Raw genomic sequence first — 23,700 nt, forward strand, 5'->3', positions numbered from 1 at the left:
GATGAAACTTTCTTTCTTTTTCCTTTTCGTGCACTGACTGCAAACAACCAATTCAATCACCCCAGCGTGGCGATCGGCAGAGACGAAAGTCTGGCCACACGGGACAACTGTCGCTAACAGGCACCGCGGTCTCCTGCCCTGCTTGTTCAGGTCCCTGTTTCGTTCTTGGCGACGGCGCCCCCTCGCCTATACTCGGGCCGCATCCCAGTCTTAATGCGAGCCAAGAAACCATTTACGGAGAACGTCCGTCCTTGTTCTTTAACCAACCAAACGAACTCCATAATAGTGCTAAACCCTCCACCCCCCCCTAGGAGCTTTATCGCCCCCAGGATTCCCGCCCTCACTTCCCGCTCAACGGGTTCCTCGAGTATTCCGATGAGCACCGGCGATCAACTAGCAGCAGGGAGAAAGCCGCCGCCGCCCATCCCTTGACGAGACGGCCGAGACCACCGATCACGGAACAACGAGAGCGCCAGACGTTTGTTTCGCCAGCGTAGCATCATATATGGGTGACGCGCTGGGTCTGCGCCGGAAGGGTGCCCTCACCAGCCTCTCCTCGAAGCTGACGATGCGCAATCGCCAAATAGGCGTTATCGGCGCCCTGTTCCTTGTCATTTTCTTCCTCTACACATTCTCCAAGACTTCACCGCACAGCTTAGTAGTACCGGGCAGGAAAGGGACCCCGGATCAATCCTCCGCCGAGCCTGGGCGCAACGAGATTGTCGCCTTCAGTAAGAAGTTCGCGGCCACCAGGCCGAAGCCGGCGCCTGGAGGACCACACCCGATCTGGCACCTCATCTCCGATGCCGAGCGCGAGTTCAGGGCGGTCAAGGCTCGCCAGTCGAAAACCCTCCGCGAAGCCGTCGCCGAGTACCGTCGCCGCTATGGGCTGCCGCCGCCCCCGCACTTTGACAAATGGTGGGCATTCGCCAAGAGCAGGAATGTGCAGCTCGTGGACGAGTTTGACACCATACATGAACTGCTGACGCCCTTCTGGGGCCTGAAGCCGTCGACTATTCGCGCGCGAGCCCGCGAGGCGCTCGGGTTCGACAACCAAGTTATGGGCGTGCAGGTGCGCGGCGGCAATGTAACATACGTTTACGGGGGGTTCGAATGGATGCAGGAAACCCTGCCTGCCATGATGAAGAACTTTGTCGGCTACCTGCCCGACATGGATCTGGTGTTCAACTTGAACGACGAGCCGCGCGTGGTGGTACCGCACGACGACATGTCGCGGCTGATACACACCGCGCAGACCAAAGCCATCCCAGCTGCCGGCGCTGTGAAGAGGCCTCGGAACAGCTTCACCTCGAGACCCGCGGACCTCAGCAGCAACGGGCACTTCGACGAGGTCAAGCGCACCCGCTTCGACTACTTCGCCCACCAGCCCGTCTGGACGCACTCGCGCATGTCTTGTCCCCCGGAGTCTCCGGCCCGGATCCTCGAAGAGGAAGATCAGTTTGACGATATCGCAAAGTACGCCATTGGTGACCTGGGCTTCGTCTCCAACTGGACCGCCATGTCCGACATTTGCCTGTCCCCCTCGCTCAGCTCGACCTACGGCTTCTTCGACCGCCCCAACGCCTACGGCGTGATACACGATCTCTTCCCCATCTTTTCTCAGTCAAAGATTTCCTCCTATGCCGACATCCTCTACCCCTCTCCGTGGTATTGGGCCGACAAGGTCCCCTACTCCGACGCCAAGGATCCTGCTTGGGACAAGAAACAAGATCGCCTCTACTGGCGCGGCTCCACAACAGGCGGCTACTCTCGCGATGGTGGTTGGCGCCGTCAACACCGGCAGCGTTTTGTGCAGAAGATTAACGCTCCAGATAAAGCCAAGATTTTAACGCCCCCCTCATCACTCCCAGCGCCGCCGTCGCCATCATCTTCCTCTACTACCACCAAGCCCACTACCAAAAAGCAACAAGAGCAGCAGCAGCAGCAGCAGCAGCAGCAACAACAACAACAACAACAACAATCAGGGCCTCCTCAACAAGAGAAAGAACAAAAACAAGAAGAAGGACAACAGAAAGAACAGCAAAAGCAGCAGCAACAGCAACGACAACAGCGAGAAACTCAACAACAAAAACAACAGGAACAATCAGCACCACCACCACCCGAACAACAACAAAAACAACAACACGATGAACAGCAACAGCAGCAGCAGCAGCAGCAACAGCAGCAACAAGGAGAAGAAGAAAAGGAGGCGGCGGACAAGGAGGAGGAACAAAAGCTGCCCCAACAACAACAACAACAACAACAACAACAACAACAACAACAGCAGCAGCAGCAGCAGCAGCAGCAGCAACAGCAACAACAGCAACAGCAACAGCAGCAACAACAGCAACAACAACAACAGCAACAACAACAACAGTCCTATGAGCCTGAACAATGGACGGTTCGCGAAGTTCCACGCGGCAACTACAAGTCCCTGCTCGACGTCTACTTCTCGCACATCGGCCAGTGCGACCCTGGCGACTGCGACGCCCAGCGGGCCTTTTTTGAGGTCAAGGAGTACGCAAAGCAGGAAGACGCGCTCGAGTACAAGCACGTGCTCGACATGGACGGCAACGCCTTCTCGGGGCGCTTCTACGCGCTGCTGCGAAGCCGCAGCCTCGTGTACAAGTGGGCCATCTTCCGCGAGTGGCACTACGAGTGGCTGCGCCCCTGGGTGCACTTCGTCCCGCTCAGCCTGCACGGGGAGGAATGGCTCGAGACGGTCCGCTTCTTCACCTCGCCCGGCCGCGGGTCCTCCGAGGGGAACGAGGACGCCGAGGTCCCCAAGGAGAGGAAGGAGGGCGCCGAGGAGGCACAGCGGATGGCGCAGAGGGGCCGCGACTGGGCGGGCAAGGTGCTGAGGAACGAGGACTTGGAGGTCTGGTTCTTCCGCTTGTTGCTAGAGTAAGTTTTTTCTTTCATTCCTTCCCAAATTTTCTCTTCTTTCTCCGTCAATTCTGTTCCCAATATCCCAAGGTTGGCAGATTTGGTGGTGCTAACGAGTCGACAAGATATGGCCGCGTCATCGATGACGACAGGGGAAATATTGGGTATGCTGGCTAAGCAAAGCTCAGTTGGAGTTGTATGGACACCGGGTGGTTGGATACCTTATCATATACCCCGTCCGAGCGTTTCATATTTGTCCCCTTAATTCGCACTTCGTCAAAGTGGCGAGGGAGATATATATTGGGGTTGAATGATTTCGTGAAGAAGTGCGCGGGCTGGCGTTCTCCGTTTGTCGGCTCCCTCGGCGGTTGAGGTCGAGCGTATTGGATTGGGCGGGTTAGCGGCTTGCTCGGATCAAGTGTATTTTGTGCAATTTATGTGTACAGATACAGAGGTGCTAGTATTAACGTTTAGTGCAAAAATGTAACATGCTTTTCTGGTCACAGTATGCCTGTAGAGCGTTGGAACAATCCGTGATAGGGATAGCTCACTCTGGAGTTGATTCCCATTTCCAAAGCTCTGTCTCTTTGCATTGTTTTTTTGGAACCTGCCGTCGAACTCCGCGCTCCTTCCGAATGTACCTTAACCATTCGAATGTACCTTAACCATTAAACGGTATGTGAATCCACTTCTTTGGTTCTCTCTCTCTCTCTCTCTTTTTTTTTTTTTTTTTTTTCTTTTTTCTTTTTTTTGGTCTTTCTCAGATCGTCCCCTTCTACTTATTACTCATCTTCGTCCCCGTCCGCATCAGCGTCCTGGTCCACATCAGACTGCTGCTCCTCGTGGTTCGGTTCCCCGTTGGCAGCAGGGCTGGCAGACCGGGAGCCACGATCACTATCCTCTTCCCTCCTCCTCCCAGCCCGCTCCTCCTCATCTCCGTCCTCCCTCTCGACCTCCACCTCCTCATCTGGCTCCTGCTCGCCCGTCCGCTCTGCGTACTCTTCTTCCCCGCTTTCTTCTTCGCCGACCTCGTCTTCATCGGGCAGGTCCCCGACGGGCTGCTGCTTGTAGCGGGCCAGCTCGGCCTTGAGCTCGTCGCTGGGGTCGTCGATGCGCACGTGCAGCTCGTCGAGGTGGGTCTCCTCCTCGTCGGCGATGCCGATGGTGCGGGCAATGTTCTTGGTGCGCTGGTTGCGGATGGTGGTGCGCTGCATGACGGGGTAGTAGTAGACGGCCTTTTGGGCGCTGTCGTCGACGCGGCTCTTGGAGGCGGCCTCGTCGTCGCGGAAGGCCAGGATGACCTCCTCGTCGTACTTGTTGTCGTGGTCCATCTCCTTCTCCTGGGCCGTCTCGTAGGCGCGCACGCGCGGGAAGCGGAAGCTGCCGCCGGCCTCGCTGCTGGTGTAGAGGGCGTGGCTGTCGCGGTCCGGGTTGTCCACGTCGAACTTTTTGCGGAAGTTCTCGCCGGTGAGGGTGTCGGCGGGCAGGAAGAGATCGTAGTTCATCATCTGGGACGGTTTCGGCAGCGTCGGGTCGGCCTCCCACGCCGCGCGAGCGGCCTCGTAGATCTGCTCCTCGGCGGCGGTGCGCTCGATGGGCTTGAAGATGCCCGACAGCAGGCGGGTGTCGTACGAGTCGCTCGAGTTGACCGGGTTGGTGCTGAACTTGACCGTCACGTACGCGCCCGAGTCCGGGAAGGCCTCGAGGTCCGGGAGGAGGGGCAGGGCGTCGACGACCTTGAGGTTCCGCTTCGACGGGTGCTTGACCCGCGTGCGGTCGGCGAGGTTGGCGGCTGCCGCTTCGAAGCTCTTTTCGATGCGCCGCTTGATCCAGGCAGGCGTGCCCTTGTCCGGCTCGGGAGAGGCCTTGCGCTTCTCGGGCCGTTTCGGCGTGTTGCCAGACGAGGCCCGGTGGAAGACATGGTCGGCCGGTTTTGGCTTGGTCGTAACCGAGGAGATGTACTCGGTCCGGCGCAGGAAAGAGACGGCTGTGTCGCCCAGTTTGGGCTTTCCGAGCGTTGAGAGAGGGCGGAGGAGCGGGCGATCGTGGGGGTGGACGGGCGGCGGCTGGGCTGGAGCTTGGATGGCTTTTTGGGATGGTTTTTTAGTGTCTGCTACGGTTTGGGGGAGGCGACGGACAGCGATGGGTGGGAAACACTAACAGCTCTCGTCGCCATCGAAAACTCCCGGCATGCCGACCAGGTCCAAGGGCATTCCGAGTTCGGCATCGGCCTCAATGTTCAGTGGCTGCTCACGCGCCAGGCGCGAGGCGAAGCCGGGGGCCGTGTACTGGCCGCTCGCAAGGCCCGTGTTTGGAATGTCGAGCAGCTTTGGCGGGATCGGCGGCGGAGGGAGCGCATTGGAGTATCGTATCCTGGCAATGTAATCCTGATGGATCATGCGCTCCCCGCCGCTTCTCGACTGTGAGGACGACATGTTGACTGGCGGCGGATGGCGCTGTTGTGGTGGTCCGGCGAGCGCTGCTGGATACAAGAAATGAAGCCGATTTGGGGTCTCGAGTCGCGGCGCGATTCGGCTTGGCGCTGGATGCGAACCGGCCGCTGCTCTGTATGTAATCCGTACACCCTATGTATCTCGGGTTAGGGTTAAAGCTGCGATTGGTGGCGAGGCACTTGATACGGAAAATGAGCATAACTCTGTCCGTACCTATTCGTCCTTCTGCACAATGAGAACCAATTGAAGCGCGAATGTGGCAAAATATGAAGTAGGAATCGTTAGAAATCCCAGCGGGTAATCTTAGTTTAAAAAAAAAAACTTTTTTTATCCGGTATAAAGGAGAGACAGGAGGAAATGTGCGGATTTCAAGAAACATCGCCCCATCCACCCGCAAATAAATACCGAATTCCCACAGGGGAGGCGTGATGTGACGTCTGGAACTGGCCATATCAGATTGAACCCTCTATACAAGGGCACGGAATACGTGAACAAACATATCCCGCGCCCCTACTCCGTACCAAAGCCTTCCGAGTCATCATCCCCCTTGTTCCCGTTCTCGTTCCTGGAAGTCCCACCGCAAACCCGCCTCCATCCGAAAGGCAAAAATAATTACCGCCCGCCCAAAACCCACTCAAGACAGCGCCTGGCTGCGGGCTGATTAAAACATACGAGTACAGAGAGTTGCCCAGGACCGTCGTGAGCTCCGAGCATGCGTCATTATACATCCATAAGAAAGACACCCTTTCATTCTATCGCCAGAGAAAATTGCCGTTCTCTATGCGCCCAACCTTCCCCCGTTTCGACACAGGGGCCACACTGAGCCGGTTCTGCTTGTCTCCCTGTCGGTGGAGAAAGAGGGAGAGAGAAGGCCCCGGAAAAAGAGAAAGGGGGGGTTCACGAGCTGCTCTTGTTGTAGCGCGCCTTGCCAACGGTGAATGGCACGTAGCGGTACTTAATCATGTGCTGGATTTGCTTCCTCACTAGAACCGCGAACGCAACCGGTCAGCATCTCCCATTCAGAAACATACAACAGGCAAACTTAAAACAATCAGGAAAAGGAGGCGCATCATACTCGTGAGAATGAACAGCATGAGCCAGTACATGACGAGAACGGGCCAGAAGACGGGCACGTTGAAGATCTCGAACCAGGTGCAGACGAAGGAGATGGCGATGGCGCGGGTGGCCGAGTGCCAGAACTTGAACTCGGGCAGGCGACGGATGAAGGGGCGGAACTCCTCATCCTGCTTGGTTGGGAGCGTGCCGATCGCGCCATCCTCCATGTCGTTGTCGAGCGCATCGTTGGACGGGTCGAACTTGGGCTGGAGGAAGGCGAGGAAGAGGTTGAGCAGATAGATGCCGAGGGCGTATGCGACTGTTGGGGCGGGAGGGGTCACAGAGGGTCAGCCGAGACGTTCTGGATCGCCGAACTGGCACGACCCGCATGGGGTGAGAGAACTAACCAATGTACCAGCCTTGTGCGAGGAAGACGCGCAGGAAGAAGATGAAGAGGGCGGCGCCGGTGCCGATCCAGCGGTAGAGGACGTAGGGCGTCGACTGATCAAGAAGTGCCTGGTATTGCTGTGCTGGCTGTCAGCAACATAAATGCACGCGGCACTCGGGGGGGATCCGCTTTGTCGCAAACGCACCCTCTGCAGCTTGTTCGTTTGCGCAGTGAACGTGCCGAAGGGCGTCTGCGGCTCGTCGGGGACATCCATTGTGAAGGAACCGGTTGCGCTAGGCAAACAGGGGTCGTCGGACTGAATTCGCGAGGGAGTCGGCCGTCCGATCGAGATTCTCGCGAGCGTTGGGCGCAAGATGAAGCAAAAAGAGGTTGAGGCTGGGAATCAAAATGCGGCGGATTGTCCCTCCGCGTGTCCCTTTGGTACACTCTGGCCAGGCTCGGGTCGGTTCAAGCCACCTTTGTTGATAATTAGGGGGGAAATTTTTGGGCGTGGCGCGATCGGGGCGCTTCAAAGAGAGGGAACCTGGACCCCCGTTGCCTTACACGTAGGCTGTGGCGCAAGCTGCCAACCCCTGCTTGGAAGGTCTTGGCATGGAATCCCTGACGTCTCCGTTTCTCCCACAGCGCGGAAACGTTTCGAGAGTACGCAGCAAGGTACCATTTGCCGTGAAAGGCCTACTTTGTCTGTAACCTTCGAACGAGGCTACAGTATTGTATCTTTTGGGAGAATTTGCGGTCTCCAAGGTACTCGCCATAATTTAATATTAGGGCTTAGATTGACTCTTGGCTCGAGTAAGTTAGTCGGCGTTCTTTCCAACTTTTCCTGGCAGCACAACTATGGAGTTAGTTACATACTGTGTAAGTGACATTTGGTTGAGCCGAGGATAACCTGCGGGCAGCTAAGAACGGGGTGCGGGACGACCACCTCCCAAGTACCGTACCCCTCGGCCGAAGACAACCTCTCAACTTCACCACAATCAACCCTCCAGCTCTCTTCGGGAAGAGGACGGACCCTTCGTGACGGTCGCGCAAGCAACAATTGATCAATTACCAAGATGAACGTAGCAGCGGCCCGCGTCAGTGCCCTCCGCGGCCTTCGGCCGGTGGCTTCCCGCTTCCAGCCGAGCACTCTCCCGCAGATTGCCCGCTCCTTCTCGGCGTCGGCCCGTCGCAGCTACGAGTATATCGAGGTCTCTGAGCCGCGCCCCGGCGTTGGGCAAGGTAAGCAGCTCGTTCTTTTCCTGTCTTTTTCGTGTTTTTTTTTTTTTCTTTACCTGCCACGACCAGGATACACTTCAACTAACCGCTGCCCCGTCCCATGATCGATCCACAGTGACCCTCAACCGTCCCAAGGCCCTCAACGCGCTCTGCTCCCCGCTCATCGCCGAGCTCAACACGGCCCTGCGCGAGTTCCAGGCGTCGCCGACCGTGGCCGCCGTCGTGCTCACCGGGTCGGAGCGGGCCTTCGCCGCCGGCGCCGACATCAAGGAGATGGCCCCGCTGACCTTCAGCGAGGCGTACACCAAGTCGTTCATCGAGTCGTGGTCCGACCTGACGACGGCGCTCAAGAAGCCGCTCATCGCCGCCGTCTCGGGCCACGCCCTCGGCGGCGGCTGCGAGCTCGCCCTCATGGCCGACATCCTCTACTGCACCGCAACGGCCAACTTTGGCCAGCCTGAGATCAAGCTCGGCACCATCCCCGGCGCCGGCGGCAGCCAGCGGCTGACCCGCGCCGTCGGCAAGAGCAAGGCCATGGAGCTGATCCTGACGGGCAAGTCCTTCACCGGCGAGGAGGCCGAGCGCTGGGGCGTCGCCGCCCGCGTCTTCCCTACCTACGAGGCCCTCCTGGAGGGTGCGCTCAAGACGGCCGAGACCATCGCCGGCTACTCCAAGGTGGCCGTGCAGGCGGCCAAGGAAGTGGTCAACAAGAGCCAGGACCTGGCGCTGCGGGACGGTGTCGAGTATGAGAGGAGGGTCTTCCACGCCCTGTTTGGCAGTCAGGACCAGAAGATCGGGATGAAGGCGTTTGCGGAGAAGAAGAAGCCCGAGTGGAGCCATCAATAGGTTTGACTCGAATTGTACAAATATGTACAATAACTTTACATATCCTCAATGCTATCCAAAATGAAAGACAACAAAGACAACAAATCTTTAACAGCATGAGACGGGGTATACCTCCTGGCAAGGTCATGCCTTTTTTTTTTTTTTTTTTTTAATTTTCCCTCTTTCCATCACCTCCCGACGAGCCGCACGTACGGCGCGGGAAACAGACCCTGTGCGCCCATGTAGAAGCCGTGGAACCACTCGCCATTCACGTCCTCAACCTCGAGAATCTCCGCCCCGCGAGGAAACAGCAGCTCGTCCTCGACCCCCGCCGCAGGTGTCCACCCCCAGCCGGCCACTGCCCGATGGCCCGTCCCGCCGTCCGGCGGGAACACCTTGGCGAACCTCCCGTCGCCCAGCGCGGCCGCGGCCCCGGTCGTGGAGGCGCTCACGTCCGCCGAGAAGAGCCTCTCGAACTTGCGGCCCGCGGCGTCCCGCCAGGTCACGACCCGCAGCCCCGGCGGCGCCGCGGAGCCGAGGTCCTCGAACTTGGCCCTCCTCCCGCCCACCAGGTCCCGCTGCACCACCCGCCTCCACAGCCCGCGCTGCCTCTCGTCGGGCACGAACCCGACGACGGCCATCCGGTGGCCCCGCGGACACCGCCGCCAACCAGTCGGGCCGTTCTCGGGCGCCACGGAACCGGACGAGACGAGGGCGCCGTAGCAGGGTAAGCAGAGGTTGTAGCTCCCTTGTCTCTGACCCGGGGCCGAGGGACAGGCGTAGCAGTGAAAGTGGGAGTCAGTCAGGGGAATGGGGGTGCGACATGTCGAGCAGGACGGGGAAGCGGGAGCGGACAGCGGGTGGAAGGAGCCGGTTGGTGTTGGTGCCGGAACGGGGGCGACGGCGGCGTCATGACTGTTGTTGTTACTAGGAGCGGATGAGGCCGGCGGAGCGGAAGGAGAGGGAGAGGAGGAGGAGGGCGAGGAGGCGGAGGATGAGGAGAATCGGGGCGGAGGAGGCTGATAAGCCAGCGGGAGTAAAGGGTGGGAGCATGCGTTGCCCTGGTCGACGCAGTCGGTGCAGAAGCCCCACTCGCCGTCGTTGCACACGTCGCAGCGCCAGTAGCAGTCGTTGGTCCAGGCCGAGCAGCGACTACAGAATGTGCCCGTCTGTAGACGGTCCAGAGGGTTCTCGGTCGCGAGGGCGCGGCGGCCCTCGGCGCGGCTCAGCGGTTGCTTCGGAGGGAGATAGCGGTGGGCAATGAGCACGTGTGGAGGGGGCGTTGGAAGGTTGGTGAGATTGTGCTTCTCCCAGCGCGCCCGGGCAGCGGGCCCGAAGCCGAACCAATGCAGACAGCCCTTGCGCCGGCGCCAGCAGTCGAGGCAAATGTTCCAGTCGCCGTGGTGGCAGATGGAGCAGTTGTAATGGACTTCGTATTCGATGTGTTCCTTGTGGCAGGTGATGCAGTTGATGAAGGGCTCTTTGTACCGGGGCGGCTGCGGTCGTCGCGAGGATGCAGGAGGCGAGGCGACGGTTGGGCGGATGGGGGATGAGACGGACCCTGGCGTCGGTGATTCCGCCCCGACCTCAGGCGCTGCTGCCGGTTGGTCCGACGACCTCAGCCTGCTGCTGGTCGAAGTCGATCGAGCCTCTGGCTGGGCGCCCGACCCTGCAACTGCCCGAGCGCTGAAGGGAAGCCCTCGGTTAGCGGGAGAGTCTGCACGAGACCCCGAAACCGTGGCAGATGTCGGCGAGCTCGCGCTTCTCGCCTCAATGTCCGCACTCGGCCGCCTGACGTGAGCGTCGCTGGTCACGGGCCTAGACCTGGAGGAGAGGTCCGTCTGCGCCCGAGATCCCACTCTGACATCAGTCTGGGTGGGCACGACAGGCAGGGTCGCACTCCGGCCGCTGCTGGAACCTCGCCTCCTCCTGGTCGGCTCTTGGACGTCAAGGTGCGCCGAGCTGGAAGGGGGGTACCGGCCGCGCTCCTCACCGCCGCCCGCGCTCGGTGCCCTCGAATGCGCCGCGTGCCGGCTCGTTGGGCGTGAGTCGTCGTCCGCTCGGGACCTGGGCCGCGGCGCGGTGGCGTCGGATCGGTGCGAGTGAGCGCTGGCGTTGCTTCTCCTCCCGCCGTCTCTCCTCCTCTCGCGCTGGCGCCTCCTGTACGCCTCGGTTATCTTGCGGCTGAGCTCGTCGTTGTTCTCGAGGTCGAGGTTGTCCAGATCCAGCCCGTCCAACAGGCCCTCCTCCTGGATCTGCCTTGCAAACTCCTCCACCTCCCTCTCAATATCTCTCGCGTCCATCGTATCCGCACTGATTAGGTTCCTCAGCGAGGACTGGTGCTCCACCTGCTGCGGCCTCTGTCTCGTTTCGCTACTCCCCCTCCTCCTCCTCCTCCTCCTCGTTGCCCCCTCGGTCTCCCTCTCACCCCCGCCGTCGGCCCTCATCGCCACGCTCTGCGCCCTTCTCCTGGACCCACCCATCTCATCCCCCTCCCCGGACCCCCTCATGCGGCTCGCCTCCCTGCTCCTTCTCCCTCTCCCGGGACTCCTCCCCCCGGCAGCAGAAGCAGAAGCAGAAGCAGAAGCAGATGCAGATGCAGATGCACCGGCGGCAGCGGCTGCCCTCTCGGTCGCCTCTCTCAGGCTGAGGGCCCTCACCTCGTCGATGACGCGGCGCTCCTCCTCGTCCGCGAGGCGCTCCTCCTCGGTGCGGTCCTCGAGCCTGCGGACGCGGGGGAGGACGGGCTCGCCGCGTGAGTAGCGGGCGTCCATGTCGCGGCGGTCCTCCTCGCACCTGGCGCGGGCCGGGTTGAGGGCCAGGAACATGTCGAGCAGGCTGAAGACGCGGGCGTCGTGCTTGGTGTCGCGCACGCCCGCGCGGCAGCTCGGGCACGTGAAGACGGGCACCAAGGGCGGCGGCGGCGGGCCCGGGGCCGACTCCACGCGGTCCGCCTGGAAGCGGAACCACTCCTTGAGGCAGGCGCCGCAGAAGGTGTGCAGGCAGTCCAGCAGGGTCAGGGGCTGGTACAGCAGTTCGGTGCATATCTGTGTTTGGTTCCGAAGTCGGGATCGACTTGTTGGTTAGCATTCCAGGAGAAGGAGAAAGGAAGGGGGCCAGGCGAAAAAGAGAAGTAGCACAAGAGTGGAGGATTGGGGGGGAAGGGGGGAGGGGAAGTTGCGAGAGACGGTCTTTTTTTTTGTGGGAGGAAGGAACGGGAGGAAAGGAATAATAAGGTGGAAGGAGGGGCCTCATACGGAGCACATGAGCTGCGCCTCGAGGTTCGGCGCCAGCACCGGCGGCGTTGCCGGTTGGGGGGAGTCGGACATGTTTGTTGCTGTGTCGTGTCCGTCGTCTAGTAACTTGTACAACGGACCCTACGGACCCGGGGTTTGGTATACTAAACTCGGAGCTGGGGGACCTGGTTCCCGACGCCGAACACGGCGAGGTCCTTTTGTGGGTTGAGTTCGCCGGGTCTTTAAGTGGAGTGCCGCGCCACGTGTAAGGCACTAACTTTGTTATGTAGGTACCTCATGCACGCGGTATATGCACTGAAAGCTGGAAGGTAAGGTTCCTACCTAGGTAGGTAGGTAAGGTAGGTAAGGTAGGTAAGGTAGGTAAGGTAGGTAAGGTATACCGTCGGTATGCTAGGTAGTAAAGAGGCACGGAAGGAACTGGAAGCAGCTCGGGGTATCCTGTGCCCGGGCCCTGCTGGAACGGGCCGTTACAGATAGCAGAACTGAAAAAAAAAAGAAAAGAGAAGGCCGAGATAAAAACAGAAAGGGAAGGACTAAGTGCGAGGCAAGCTCCGAGCCCAGCCGGGCGGCATGTGCACATCCAAGTTGGAGCCTCAGCCACAGAAATACGAGAACGATGGCATTCTAAAGGTGAGATCCATCCATACCTAACCTAATGAGGGCGCTGAGGGACGGGCCAGTCATGCTTTCGCTGAGTCGAGTTGCAGCGGGGTGGGGCGGGGTCGTGAACCGGATCGCCCTGTGGCCTATGACCTGTTGCAGCAAGATACCTTGACCTATTCAACCGTATAGGTTTTTATTCTGTAGCACAGCAGTGTCTTACATCAACAAACCCTGAATCAAGTCATGATACGGCGTCTTTCGCGGTCTGAGTATAATCTCTGTCATATGGTTCTGAAGATATATGTACTATGCATCCCACGAACCGTTGCTGCGGCCCACACCCTTGTATGTCGATGGTCCTTCTTGATCCTCCAAGCCATGAAACTCCCTGGAACCCTGACTTGTATATATCTACTGTACCTGATGCAAACCCGAACCTTCCTTGAAGCTCGCTGATCTCAAAAAAAAAAAAAAAATGAAACTCCAAACGCGCCCCAAGACTCAAGAACAGACACCAATAAGCTCTCTCTTCGCAAAATACGGCTACATGTCGTCGATGCGTTCAAGGTCGTCACCTTCCCACTTCCTGCACATGCCGTACCAGGCCCGGTCGACACAACGCCTCTTCTGAGGCGGATCCTCCTCCGTGGGAGTCGCTGTTGGCGCTGACGTGGGGTTGGGCATGCTGGGTGGAGACGTGATAGTGCTCTGATCCTGTGTTGCAGTGCTGCTGGTCGTCATCGACGTCGTTGTCGTCTGGTCGTAGCAGCCCCAGAACCTGCCCGGCGTTTTGCACGTAGTGCTGTTTGTGGTTGACGTCGTCGAAGTGATGATTTCGGTGGTGGTTACACTAGTCGTGGTCTTGTCCTTGCAGCCAAACCAGCCCCTGGCGGAAGTCAGTAGAATGCATGCGAGTGCCACATGTTGGGACCACCTACGGGGTATGGCATGTTGTGGTCGATGATGTCGACGTCGTGACCTCAGACGTCTCCGTACCAGTAGTTGTCGTGGTCTCGTCCAAGCAACCCCACCAACCCCTAGATACTCGTCAGCGAGACACTCCCAGCCACGGACGGACAACGGAACATACGGCGTCTTGCAGGTTTCAGTCCGAGTCCGGGTCTTGGAGGTTGTCGTCGGAACGCTCGAGGTCATGGTCGACTCCGTCCCGTTGCTCTCATACATCTTCCAGTTGCCACAGTCCCGGCACTCAGGAGTAAACTTGCACTCCGGAACCGAGTCATACTTCAGGATGACGTCCCGAATCACCGACTTGATCCTGTGCGTTCCGATACCAACACGCCAGCCCAAGTCGCCCACTGTGTCATAGACGCATTCACGGCCCGTGTGGCAGGCCGCCTCAAACGCATAACCTGCTAACGAGCACGACGCCGTCGCTCCGTTGCAGGTCCCGATGTAGACGGGGTCAGCCGTATGTCCAAAGTGGAATGCGCCCGTGTACTCCCTCTCCTGAGGCGCGTCCGGGTCGGCTCCTGGAGGGACGGGCAAACCAAGCCGCCTCGCCGGCAGCGCGTCAGGCACCGCTTGGAAGGTCACCACCGGCACACCGTACGTGAGGCCCAGGAACGAGCTAACAGCCCCACCCAGTGAATGACCTGTAATCCAGACGTTGGAATTGGGGTAGATCTCGGTGACATTGGCGTACAGCTCGCGCGCCGCGTAATAATAGCGGTTCTCGTCGCGGAGGGCTTGGGTGACGCACGTGTTATTACACGTGTAGGTGCCGGTTGCGCAGTCGCACACCTGTTGCCAAGTCCAGGGACCCTGCTGGGCGCAGCAGCAACTGAAGAACAGGTTATCGTTGATCTTATCGTTTGTGGTCGTGCCCTCCCCGTCAAACACGGCAACCGAGGTCCCCTTCAGCCCGATGACGATGGTCGAGTTAGTCTCGTCGGCAAATACGTGGCCCCGCAGCCCATCGCCCTCCCAGCCGAAATCGAGACTCCGGTTGAACGGCGCGCCGACATCTTCCCAGTCCGCCTCGCCCGGCTTCTCTACGTAAGCGTCGGCCGCCATCAGGGCGAGCGTCAGAACGGTGTCCTTGTCGGTGACGTTTGGCCCGGGAACATCGTCGATCGTCCACGCGGATGGCGAGAGTACCGAGACAAACCCCTGCTTCCTCGACTCGGCCACAATTGGGTCTACCACACTGGGCCTCCGGTCCACCAGTCGCTGGATCCGGAGCGGGTTACTTCGGGCTCGCAGGGGACCGATTCGTTGGGCCTCATATCCGTCCTCGGCCGGCAGCCACACGTCCGCCTTTGGCTGCGTGACATCCTGCTTGCGATGGAGATGCGGGTGTCTATACGTTCCGTGGTGAAAAATGTGTCGGAGGGTCTGGTACACGGCGCGAGGCGACAGTCAGCAACCTCTCACCAACCAAGGTTGGGCTAACGTTACGGGATGGGGCAACTCACGAAGGTGTGCTCAGCGGGTGCTGGGGGTTCCGGTATTAGCGGCGCTACCGGACCAACCTCGATGGCGAGAGGGAGCTGCGTGTCCGATGGGGCATGTCCTGCAGCCGCAACTGGAAATGTTGGGAGAGCGAGGAAGGACAACAGCAGTCGTGCGGTGACTAGGCCGGCCGAAGTGCACGCCGCTCCCGCCTCCCGCCTCTTCGGGAACATGCCGGGCGCTGGGCCGATGTGTGTGTCGATGCAGAAGAACGGACAAACTGGGTTTGGTTTTGACTTGCGTTGTCGCTGGTTAGTCTATCAGACCCAGAGAGTGAGGTGAAAGAGCAACTGTTGCGCGCCTGGCTCGTCGACGGTGTCCGAATTGACGACGGCATGGCTCCCGGGTTGGTTGGGGCCGATCGGAACGCCACTTGCCCAATCAAGGCCGGCTATCCAGGCACCAGGCGCTGATAAGGCGGTCATGTGGATCCTGTAGCAGCCAAGCCATGGGACTCTTTGCGGAGGCGCCCCAGTTTCAAGCGGGTCATTACAACCACATGATGATGCACGCCCTGGACTCGCGCCCGCAGTACCTTTTAGAAGCGGTCAGGATACAAGCTTCTGGCGTCGACTGTGTAGTGCGTATGGTTTTAAAGGTCTTGCTTTTAACTGACGATGTAAGACAAACCAAAAAAGGAGAACTCTTCAAAGTCGTAAAACTACATGTAACGCGCCGGCGACCATCCGAGACATTGAAGCTCCCGACCTACATAGTATGCTCTCTTCCTAGCACGCCATCCCTGAAGCACAGGGAAGGTCGATATGAATGAGTTCTTGTGGAACAGCATTCATCGCCCTTTTGGAGAGGCACAGCCAATAGGCGGAAACATACCGTTTTACGGCCTCTCTTGGCCTATTGCCCCAAAGTCCTCATGAGGCGCATGCCTCAAAGTTAGGAGAGCGCCTCTTTACGTAGGTGTACGACTGGCGGAGTCAGCTCTACGCACCCGTCTTTGTGGAGGGTTACTAAAATCAGTTTGAGATTGCTCATCAATCTCAAAATTACCTCTGTACTGTTCATTATGATTGCCATCAGAGCCTAGTGACTTTGCCCAATTGTCCTTCCGCAGGTCGCCGGGGGAGGCGGTCGCTCTCAATCCTGGTATCCTCCGCTATCATGAAGCTATGGCAACACCTCTGCCAATCCAATGATCTCGCTCTGCAAATAATTGTTTTTACGGTGCTTCCCTGAATGAAGCGTAATGTTGGGTCTAGGAAAATGAGGGCAAGTGCAGGCTCGCATCATTTTGGTGGACTTCATTCCAAATGAAGCAGGCAGCGCCCGAGTCGCATGTTCAACTAGTAAGTTCATCCCGGCAGGCAGCTTGCGAAGGCCGTCCTTACCTCGCCCTTCCTCAGAGTGCGCCCTCTTCCCCCCATGGCTCAAACATTCTGGCCCTTTGGCCTGTACGAATCGACCAGGGCCGTTGAGCAGCCGCCTCTCGCAGCCGACCCAGCGCATGCACCCTGACGACTGGGGCATCTAGAACCAACTGCGTTAGCACAAGGTACAGCCCTTTCTCCGCAAGAAGAACATCCAAGCTTTTCTATCCCCCTTGGAATGTCAGTGTTGACAATGTTGACCATAATTGACTTGTCCTGTCCTCTGCAAGACCCCAAGGTCCTTCTTTGCACTCAGCTTCCGCTAGCCGGGCCCGTAGAGGACATGACTGTTAAGGCAGCCAAGTACCGAGATCTGCGCTGCAACGCGCCCGGGCCCTCTGATCCGCGGGCAGCTTCGCGTCTGGTCCACAAGTAACATACACTAACTTGTTGTGTATTTCGCAATCGATAACCGATCGGAAGTTCAGGTGAGAATATACAGGTCCCACCACCTCTACATCCGTCTCCGCGGCGCAACCTGCCTGGCTTTCTGTGCGGTTGGCTTCTCCGTCGGCGCGCGCAAGCTAAACGTCCTGCGGCCTCGACGTCGGCCGACTCGCTGACTACTCGCCCGGGTCCGCTGTTTCAACGTCCCGTCTCTGTGCGATCCACTGCTTCATGCGCTGCCCCGAGGTCCGACTAGGTAGGCCAAGCCCGTCACCCTTTCACCCTGCTCCTTATTATCATTGAGGGGGTTGCCCACAAGGATCTTCGCCCTTCTTTCTCGCCTCGTCTCAATCACGGTTCGCGAAAACCGAACACTGACGCAATGCTGTCCAGTCTGACGTTTGGCGGTAGCTCTATGGCTTCCAATTCCCACCCGGCGCAACGCCCTAACCCCTTGAGACCTGTCCGCTCCTTCCGAGTGGAACGTTCTCCCTCTCCCGAGCCGACAACTCGACCGAAGCGAGCCAGCACGTTTGAGGCCGGACCTCTGCCTGCTAGCTCCTCCGTCCGAACAGCCTCTGGCAGCCATGTACCGCAGAGCGATGGGCACGAGCCGCCGGATACCTTTGTCAGCCGAATTAGCGAGGAGGCGGTTGAGCCTCCCAGAGCATCTGTCGACTTGGAGGACCTCCCCATTGAGCTCATCAGCCTGACGGACCGCTTCATCGACTCGCTTTCAGCCAAGGTGCATCCCACTCCGCCCAATATCGACAACCTTTCCCGCCTGTTCCAAGAGTTCTACGCCACAGCCTCGTCGCATATCCAGACCCATGTCGAAACCCTGGCCACCCTCCAGAAGCGTGAAGACGCCCCGCCTCCGTCAAGTCGCGCCTCGGCCGCAAGTCTCTTGCGCGCAAAGGCCGCCTCGCTCGGCAGCAAAGAGAAGCCCAAGGCTAGCCCCTCCAAACCGGACCCAGACCAGCAGCAGCTATTGACAGCCGAAGAATACGCAAGCCGGAAGAAGGCGAGGAGGGCATTGGAGCAGAAGAAGTCGCTTCTGGAGGAGGCGGTGGAAAGGAGGCTATGCGAGGGCATCTACAGCAAGATCTACCGCCACCGCAGCACACAGGACGAGGCGCAGGACGCGAAGCTCCGATCTAAAACCGCGGCTCTGGCCGTCGTCGGCATCGGCCCGGTGGATCTTGGCGTCGAACTCGGCACCGCACCCAACGACCCTGAAACGACCGCCAGGAAACAAGAGGAAGTCAAGGAATGGCTAGAGCAGGCGAGGAAGGAACTGGTCCTGATGAGTCAGTCAAAGTACCCCTTGGGAAAGTTGAACCACCTTAAGGCGGCCCACAAGAGTATCATCGACACGCTCTCTCACTTCCACCCCTCCTCGTCCGCCGACGAGCTGATGCCCATGCTCATCTACACGCTCATCACGATGCCGCCGGAGCATCTCAGTGTTATTAGCGACCTCAACTTTATCCAGCGCTTCCGCTGGGGCCCGAAGCTCACAGGCGAGGCAGCATATTGTATCACCACGCTTGAAGCTACCATATCCTTCCTCGAGACCGTCGACCTCTCCACTCTCCGCGCCGATGAAACGCCCACCGGGCCGCTCAAGAACCCCGGGCCCTCTCCCGCACAGAAGGAAGACACCTTCCCTCCAGCATTTTCACCCACATCCTCCGGCCCAGCGGCAATCAGCTCCAACCCATCTTCCCAAAGCGCCTCCTCCAGCCTCAACGCCGCCTTGAAACAGTCCCAGTCCGCCAGCCCAGCCGGCTTTCGGGCGACGGTCAACGAGCTTCGGGCACGCCGCCTCAGCGATCTAGTCCGGAACACCCCGACCCCGGCACAAGCCTTTGGTGCGGCTTCCGACGCGGTGCTCAACACGGCCGACCAAAGCCTCAAAACAATAGGCGCCTCGCTCGGCGAGAGCTACAAATTTCTCCTCGGAAAACTTCGCGAACGGGCTCCCGACGCCTTGCTCAAAGACGATGGCGGCGCAGTCATTGTGCCAAAAACGCTTGAGGATGCCCGCAAGCTGATCGGCACACCTCCCCTTCCGGGCCCGGAGGAGGACGGGACACGGACCCCCCAGCTCTCGCTGAGGAGCCCGAGCCCGGAGCCGGAATCCGAGCGCCCGCCGCTGTTGAGTTTCATCTCAGGTACGGCGCGCAAAGTGTCGCGCGACCATAGTGCGGACTCGGCTCGCAGCGCGGGGTCGTCATCACGCAGGGGCGGCTGCAGCAGCGAAGCAGACCATCACCCCTCGGCGTCCTCCACGACGCAGGTCACCGCCACGGGATCGAGCCCAATCATTACGAGCCCGCCCATCATCGACTCGATGCGCAGCCTGGGAAACTCGCTGAACCCCATGGCGAGGCTCTCCGCGGGCATCGGAGGGTTTAGGGGGTTTGGGCGGTCGAGTGCCGCTGCCAACACCGCCGTTGCCGCGTCTGCTGCGGCGGGAGCGCCGACACCGCCTGCGAAGGACGGGCATGGAGTTGGGCGGGATGGGGGAGATCTGGCGACGGTACGTCCAAACGCCCCAGGAGAAGTTTTCATTGTTGTGGAAACCGGGTACACTGACGAGCGCACGCAGGCCTTCCCGGACCTTGCGGCTGCCCTGCCGCCGAGGGAACAACCCAAGATCGGCCCGCCGAATAAGCGCTTCTTGGAGCTACAGAACGCGGCAGATCTGAAGCTGGGCGAGGTCTTTGAACTGTTGAAGGACTACAAGCGGCTGGCCGGGGCGCTCAAGGAGATGGGCGCCTTCAAGGAGTAGGCTGGTCTTCTCTTTGAGCATGAGGCCTTTTCGTTTCGACTTCCCTCCGGTGGTCAATGTGCTGGGCCTCCATCAAACGTGAACGTTCCGTCGAGAACACAACGGCTTGTTTGTCGGTTGCATGTGATGATGGTTGGTTTCCTTTGGGGTTTTTCTTTGGGCAACAGCGGTGTGTATCTGATAGAGATGGGTTGGATAGACAAGCATATCATGATTACGGATGGGGTAAAAAAAGATGCCCGTTTTGTTTGGCCCCCGAGCCCCCTTTCTTTCTTCCATCGGCGAGGGACTCAGAGACCTGAGCTATCTGATCGGAAACTTAAGCTCCCTTGCGGCCGGCCAGCCAGGCTCTTCTCTTCGAGCCCCTGTCCATTAACCTCCCATCAAACTTGGTATTGTCACTCGTCGGCCAAGACCAAAAAAAAAAAAAAAAAAAAAAAAATCCGAGACCGATAAAAGTTTGTTTTTGCCCGCCCCCGAAACCATGTCCGCTATGCTACCTGACAGGCCTATTAAAGAAGAACATGAGGAAAAGAGATCTGAAGCGAACACACGCGTCCGCGTCCGCGTCCGCGTCCGCTCGCAGAGCGACCGACGTTGCCAAACCACCGCCCCACTCGCCACGACGCCTCTCTCTTAATGCGCCCCGTTTACGAACCCTCTCGATGGACTCGCCCTCCCAGTCCCGGTCCCGGTTACCTCAGGGTCCCCGATCATCCTGTCCATGAAAGCGATATAATCGTACTGGGGCTGGCCGCGGTCCGCCTGCATATCGGGCCCGTTGTGGACGGGCATGATCTCGACCAGCTTCTCGATCACGTCGTCCGGGACGAGCGAGTGGCGCAGGTCCATCTCGGTGACGTAGGGCTTCCCGTCGGCGACCTCGCGGAAGCTCTGGAAGACCTGCTCGGCCGTGTTCTGGTCCTCGGTCACGTCGACCATGAAGCGGATGAACTGCTCGAAGGTGACGCGGTCGCGCCCGCCCGAGGTCTCGACGAAGTAGTCGTGCATCTCCTCCTCGGAGAAGATGAGCCCCAGCGAGGCGAGCGCGGCGCTGAACTCGAGCTCCGACAGGGTGTTTGTGTCGTCGCGGTCGAAGTGCCGGAACACGGACTCGAACTCCTCCAGCTGGATCGGCGTCAGGTTGGTCATGTTGCGGGCGACCATCTGGTTCTCGAGGAAGGAGAGCTTCTTGGAGACGGAGGACTGGACGAGCGAGAGCTCGTAGCAGAGCTCGTCGTAGGTGTAGGTGGTGAAGTCGTTCTCTTCGATGTTGGCTTCCTGGCACTTGGCGTCGACCGCCGCGATGGTCTTGAGAAAGGCGTCTAGTGGCGGGAGGTTGTCCGCGAGCTTCCGTACGTGGTGCAGTTGGTCTTCGACGTCGCCCTCGAGGCCGGATATGGCGAGCTGGATGGTGTTGAGGGCCAGCGCGAAGTCGTTGGCCTTGTCGGCAAACGACTTGCGGAGAGCGTTTTTGATGCTGCAACTCTCTGTAAGCGGGAAGTCTTCCGGACCGGGCTTGGGCCCCCGGCTCGGGGGAGAGAGGGGGAGGGGGGAAGGGGTATAACTCACTCCCTGATGGTCTCGTTGATCAACTGGCCCCGAGCCATCTCTGCCTTGGTCAGGTTCGCCCATTCCTGGTCCAGCACCTCTAACCTCAGCTCTGCCGGTGGTTCATACGGCCGCAAACGGTACGTGCCCAGCTTGGTCTTGATGTTACCTAACAATGTTGCTAGCTCGCTCTTCTCTGCTACCCACTCCCGCTTCCTCCCCTTCTTGTACGCCGCGAAGTCGGCAGCCTGCGCTTTGGCATCGGCGTAGGTCCCCTCAAACTTGGCCTGCTGCCAGCTTAGCATCTGTTCACGGATCGCCTTGAGCAACGCCGCCATCCTTCGCTCGTAGGCGCTCTGCATATCCCAGGCACCCCGCATATTGTTCACGAACTTCTCGACTCGGCGTCCCGCGTTCTCCACCTTTTCCATCTGAGAGAAAGCGTGGAACCAGTACGCGATGTAGGTCATCAGACTGCGCTCGTCGGGCTTGGCCACGTCGCACACGTCCTCTACGTCGAGCAGCTTGGGAATGCCAATCTCCTTGTGAGCGATGTCGAACGCCATCTGCATGTTGCCCCTGTGGTCTGACTTGTCTAGCTTGTCGTAGTCGATCAGGTCCGGCCGGTGGATATCGAGCAAGGCGCAGAATGCAAGGCCGTCGTTCCAACTCGCGCTGAAGTCGCGCACGTCCACCTCGTCGTAGCACGCCGTCTTGCGCTGACACCATAAGAGCAACCCCTCCTTGGCCGTCATGCCCTCCTCGTTGATGTCGTTGATGGTGAAGCGCAGGATGAGGGTCCATATCAAGCCGAGTATGATCTTGCGGTTCCCGTCTACCACGTCCTCGGCGCCGATGTTCGTCATCTGGATCCCGCGGGACTTGATGAAGTCGAGGGCCTTGTTCGCGTTCTCGAATCGCTGGACTCGAAGCTTAGGCTTGGCGGCATACCGCCCGAGAGACTCGTTCGAGAGGCATTCGAGCAAGTGGATGAGCAACACCTAAGAGCAAGGGCGCACAAACATATACGCATTAGCCAAAAGGTGGTTCTCTTCCTCGGTCGGTCACGGTTGGAAGGACACGACATACACCATCGGACAAATCGCGCACCAGGTCCTTAACCTCGAGGTTGCGGACTACCAGCTTGGTGTTCAGCCATTTTGTGAACGTCTTTTCCTGGACCGTAACCCAGCGCTGCTGCTCGACGTAGGCCATCGTTGTTGGCGAGCGACGACAGGGCAGGAATTTCTATCCAAATTTGGACTTTATCTCCGGACGCAGGTTGACAGAGCTGCTGCCGCCATCTGCTTTTGCACGGGCTCGGAGTGCGGTAGTTGGGGTCCTTCACTGTTCCTTTCGGTAACCTCTCTTGTCTCTTGTCTTCGCGCGCACGCATCCTGGGGGACGCTCCAACGGGTCCGGCCCAGCCCCGCCAGCACTGTGTCGATAGCCACACCGGTCCCTGCAAGCCGATATCGATAACCTCCCACCCCTGGTGGCTTGCGCTCTGAAAGTTTGACTTTTGATTGGACCGTCACCCCTCGACCCTTTTCTTCTGGCCTGGACTCGACAACGGCCGACCTGAAATGGAGCTGCGAGACGACCCAATGATTGGATTTCGAGGAATGCCCCAAAATTGCCAATTTGCGGACACAAATTCGGGCATCGCCCGACTTTTTTTAACTGTATCACCGCCTCTCTCCTCTCGCCAAAGATCCAACGAGTTTCAGGCAGCACTAGCCTGTAATCCGTAGATCAACCAGACATCCCACTCTTCATGCCGGTCTCGCTTCCCTGCCATCCTGCAACGCATTTGTGACATCTTCCTTCGCCACTGGTCTCGTCCATTACCATACATCGGCTGGCTCTGAGGCATCCGCTACAGCCTGCTCTGTCCGGCCACGGAGAGCGTACATCTCGGAATCAGATGTTTGACACCCGGTGCATGTATGTACCAATGTTCAAGTGCAAGTGTAAAGCGGATAAATCGAGTCCAAAATCGCGCCACTGTCCCGGCGGCATAACCTGAGAACCTTCGAACACCACGATGTGCCAATAAATAGTCCAACTGCGCCGGAATGGCGTTGACCAAAATGACCGTGTAGTTAGGTTCTCTTTAGCCATCTAGATAGCTTGATTGTTGCTTTGATCGATTTTAGACTGCGTTATCCTGGTTCGAGCGAAACTACCCAGTATAGCAGTCTCGTTCAACACAAAACAGGCAACGCAACGCGAGTGACGTGCAAAAAGCAGGCATATCTCAGTATGCTGCACTATTCATCACAACGGACCGGTGCTAGGTAATCGACATATCTTAAAATGAAGCAGGTTGAGGCCTGATCTGTATATGTGAAAGCCCATCGTTAAGATAAGTGTAGTATAACCAGCCAACGGCAAG

The 23,700-nt window shown here is 58.9% G+C and overlaps 10 protein-coding genes across 10 annotated transcripts; 4 read left to right on the plus strand and 6 right to left on the minus strand.

Annotated features, from left to right (window-relative positions):
* The first annotated feature begins 408 nt into the window (after positions 1-408).
* P884DRAFT_11517 (uncharacterized protein) lies at positions 409-3,219 on the plus strand. The gene is made up of 4 exons (XM_069437105.1): positions 409-1,980; positions 2,256-2,307; positions 2,348-2,904; positions 3,012-3,219. Exons 1-4 carry the CDS (start codon positions 506-508, stop codon positions 3,061-3,063), a joined length of 2,136 nt encoding a protein of 711 aa, XP_069302040.1. The 5' UTR covers positions 409-505; the 3' UTR covers positions 3,064-3,219.
* Positions 3,220-3,638: 419 nt separating this feature from the next.
* P884DRAFT_288997 (RNA polymerase II-associated) lies at positions 3,639-5,385 on the minus strand. Its single transcript, XM_069443976.1, has 2 exons — positions 5,048-5,385; positions 3,639-4,972 (listed from the first exon to the last, which is right to left on the minus strand). Exons 1-2 carry the CDS (start codon positions 5,319-5,321, stop codon positions 3,669-3,671), a joined length of 1,578 nt encoding a protein of 525 aa, XP_069302041.1. The 5' UTR covers positions 5,322-5,385; the 3' UTR covers positions 3,639-3,668.
* An 851-nt stretch (positions 5,386-6,236) lies between these two features.
* P884DRAFT_189866 (retrieval of early ER protein Rer1) lies at positions 6,237-7,057 on the minus strand (the record flags this gene model as incomplete). The annotated part of the gene is made up of 4 exons (XM_069437475.1): positions 6,237-6,322; positions 6,415-6,714; positions 6,803-6,920; positions 6,989-7,057. The coding sequence occupies 4 exons, from the start codon at positions 7,055-7,057 to the stop codon at positions 6,237-6,239; spliced, it is 573 nt and encodes a 190-aa protein (XP_069302042.1).
* A 419-nt stretch (positions 7,058-7,476) lies between these two features.
* On the plus strand, positions 7,477-8,946 carry P884DRAFT_282020 (ClpP/crotonase-like domain-containing protein). The gene is made up of 3 exons (XM_069443574.1): positions 7,477-7,596; positions 7,704-8,025; positions 8,138-8,946. The coding sequence occupies exons 2-3, from the start codon at positions 7,860-7,862 to the stop codon at positions 8,866-8,868; spliced, it is 897 nt and encodes a 298-aa protein (XP_069302043.1). The 5' UTR covers positions 7,477-7,596; positions 7,704-7,859; the 3' UTR covers positions 8,869-8,946.
* Positions 8,947-9,023: 77 nt separating this feature from the next.
* On the minus strand, positions 9,024-11,244 carry P884DRAFT_254009 (uncharacterized protein). The gene has a single exon (XM_069440855.1). It carries the CDS (start codon positions 11,148-11,150, stop codon positions 9,036-9,038), a length of 2,115 nt encoding a protein of 704 aa, XP_069302044.1. The 5' UTR covers positions 11,151-11,244; the 3' UTR covers positions 9,024-9,035.
* Positions 11,245-11,289: 45 nt separating this feature from the next.
* P884DRAFT_11598 (uncharacterized protein) lies at positions 11,290-12,240 on the minus strand. Its single transcript, XM_069437110.1, has one exon. The coding sequence runs from the start codon at positions 12,100-12,102 to the stop codon at positions 11,332-11,334; it is 771 nt and encodes a 256-aa protein (XP_069302045.1). The 5' UTR covers positions 12,103-12,240; the 3' UTR covers positions 11,290-11,331.
* Positions 12,241-12,949: 709 nt separating this feature from the next.
* Positions 12,950-13,534, plus strand: P884DRAFT_254012 (uncharacterized protein; the record flags this gene model as incomplete). The annotated part of the gene is made up of 1 exon (XM_069440856.1): positions 12,950-13,534. A coding segment is annotated over one exon (214 nt), but the record flags the coding sequence as incomplete, so codon positions are not given.
* A 1-nt stretch (position 13,535) lies between these two features.
* Positions 13,536-15,626, minus strand: P884DRAFT_235063 (Alpha/Beta hydrolase protein). The gene is made up of 3 exons (XM_069439936.1): positions 15,146-15,626; positions 13,798-15,065; positions 13,536-13,744 (listed from the first exon to the last, which is right to left on the minus strand). Exons 1-3 carry the CDS (start codon positions 15,353-15,355, stop codon positions 13,642-13,644), a joined length of 1,581 nt encoding a protein of 526 aa, XP_069302047.1. The 5' UTR covers positions 15,356-15,626; the 3' UTR covers positions 13,536-13,641.
* Positions 15,627-17,369: 1,743 nt separating this feature from the next.
* On the plus strand, positions 17,370-19,751 carry P884DRAFT_189644 (uncharacterized protein; the record flags this gene model as incomplete). Its single annotated transcript, XM_069437452.1, has 2 exons — positions 17,370-19,499; positions 19,569-19,751. 2 exons carry the CDS (start codon positions 17,370-17,372, stop codon positions 19,749-19,751), a joined length of 2,313 nt encoding a protein of 770 aa, XP_069302048.1.
* Positions 19,752-20,387: 636 nt separating this feature from the next.
* Positions 20,388-22,517, minus strand: P884DRAFT_189524 (calponin homology domain-containing protein; the record flags this gene model as incomplete). Its single annotated transcript, XM_069437442.1, has 3 exons — positions 20,388-21,231; positions 21,324-22,303; positions 22,392-22,517. 3 exons carry the CDS (start codon positions 22,515-22,517, stop codon positions 20,388-20,390), a joined length of 1,950 nt encoding a protein of 649 aa, XP_069302049.1.
* Between the last annotated feature and the right edge of the window lie 1,183 nt (positions 22,518-23,700).

Source organism: Thermothelomyces heterothallicus (assembly GCF_042370625.1).
Source record: "Thermothelomyces heterothallicus CBS 202.75 unplaced genomic scaffold P884_scaffold_1, whole genome shotgun sequence".
Classification (NCBI taxonomy): Eukaryota; Fungi; Ascomycota; class Sordariomycetes; order Sordariales; family Chaetomiaceae; genus Thermothelomyces; species Thermothelomyces heterothallicus.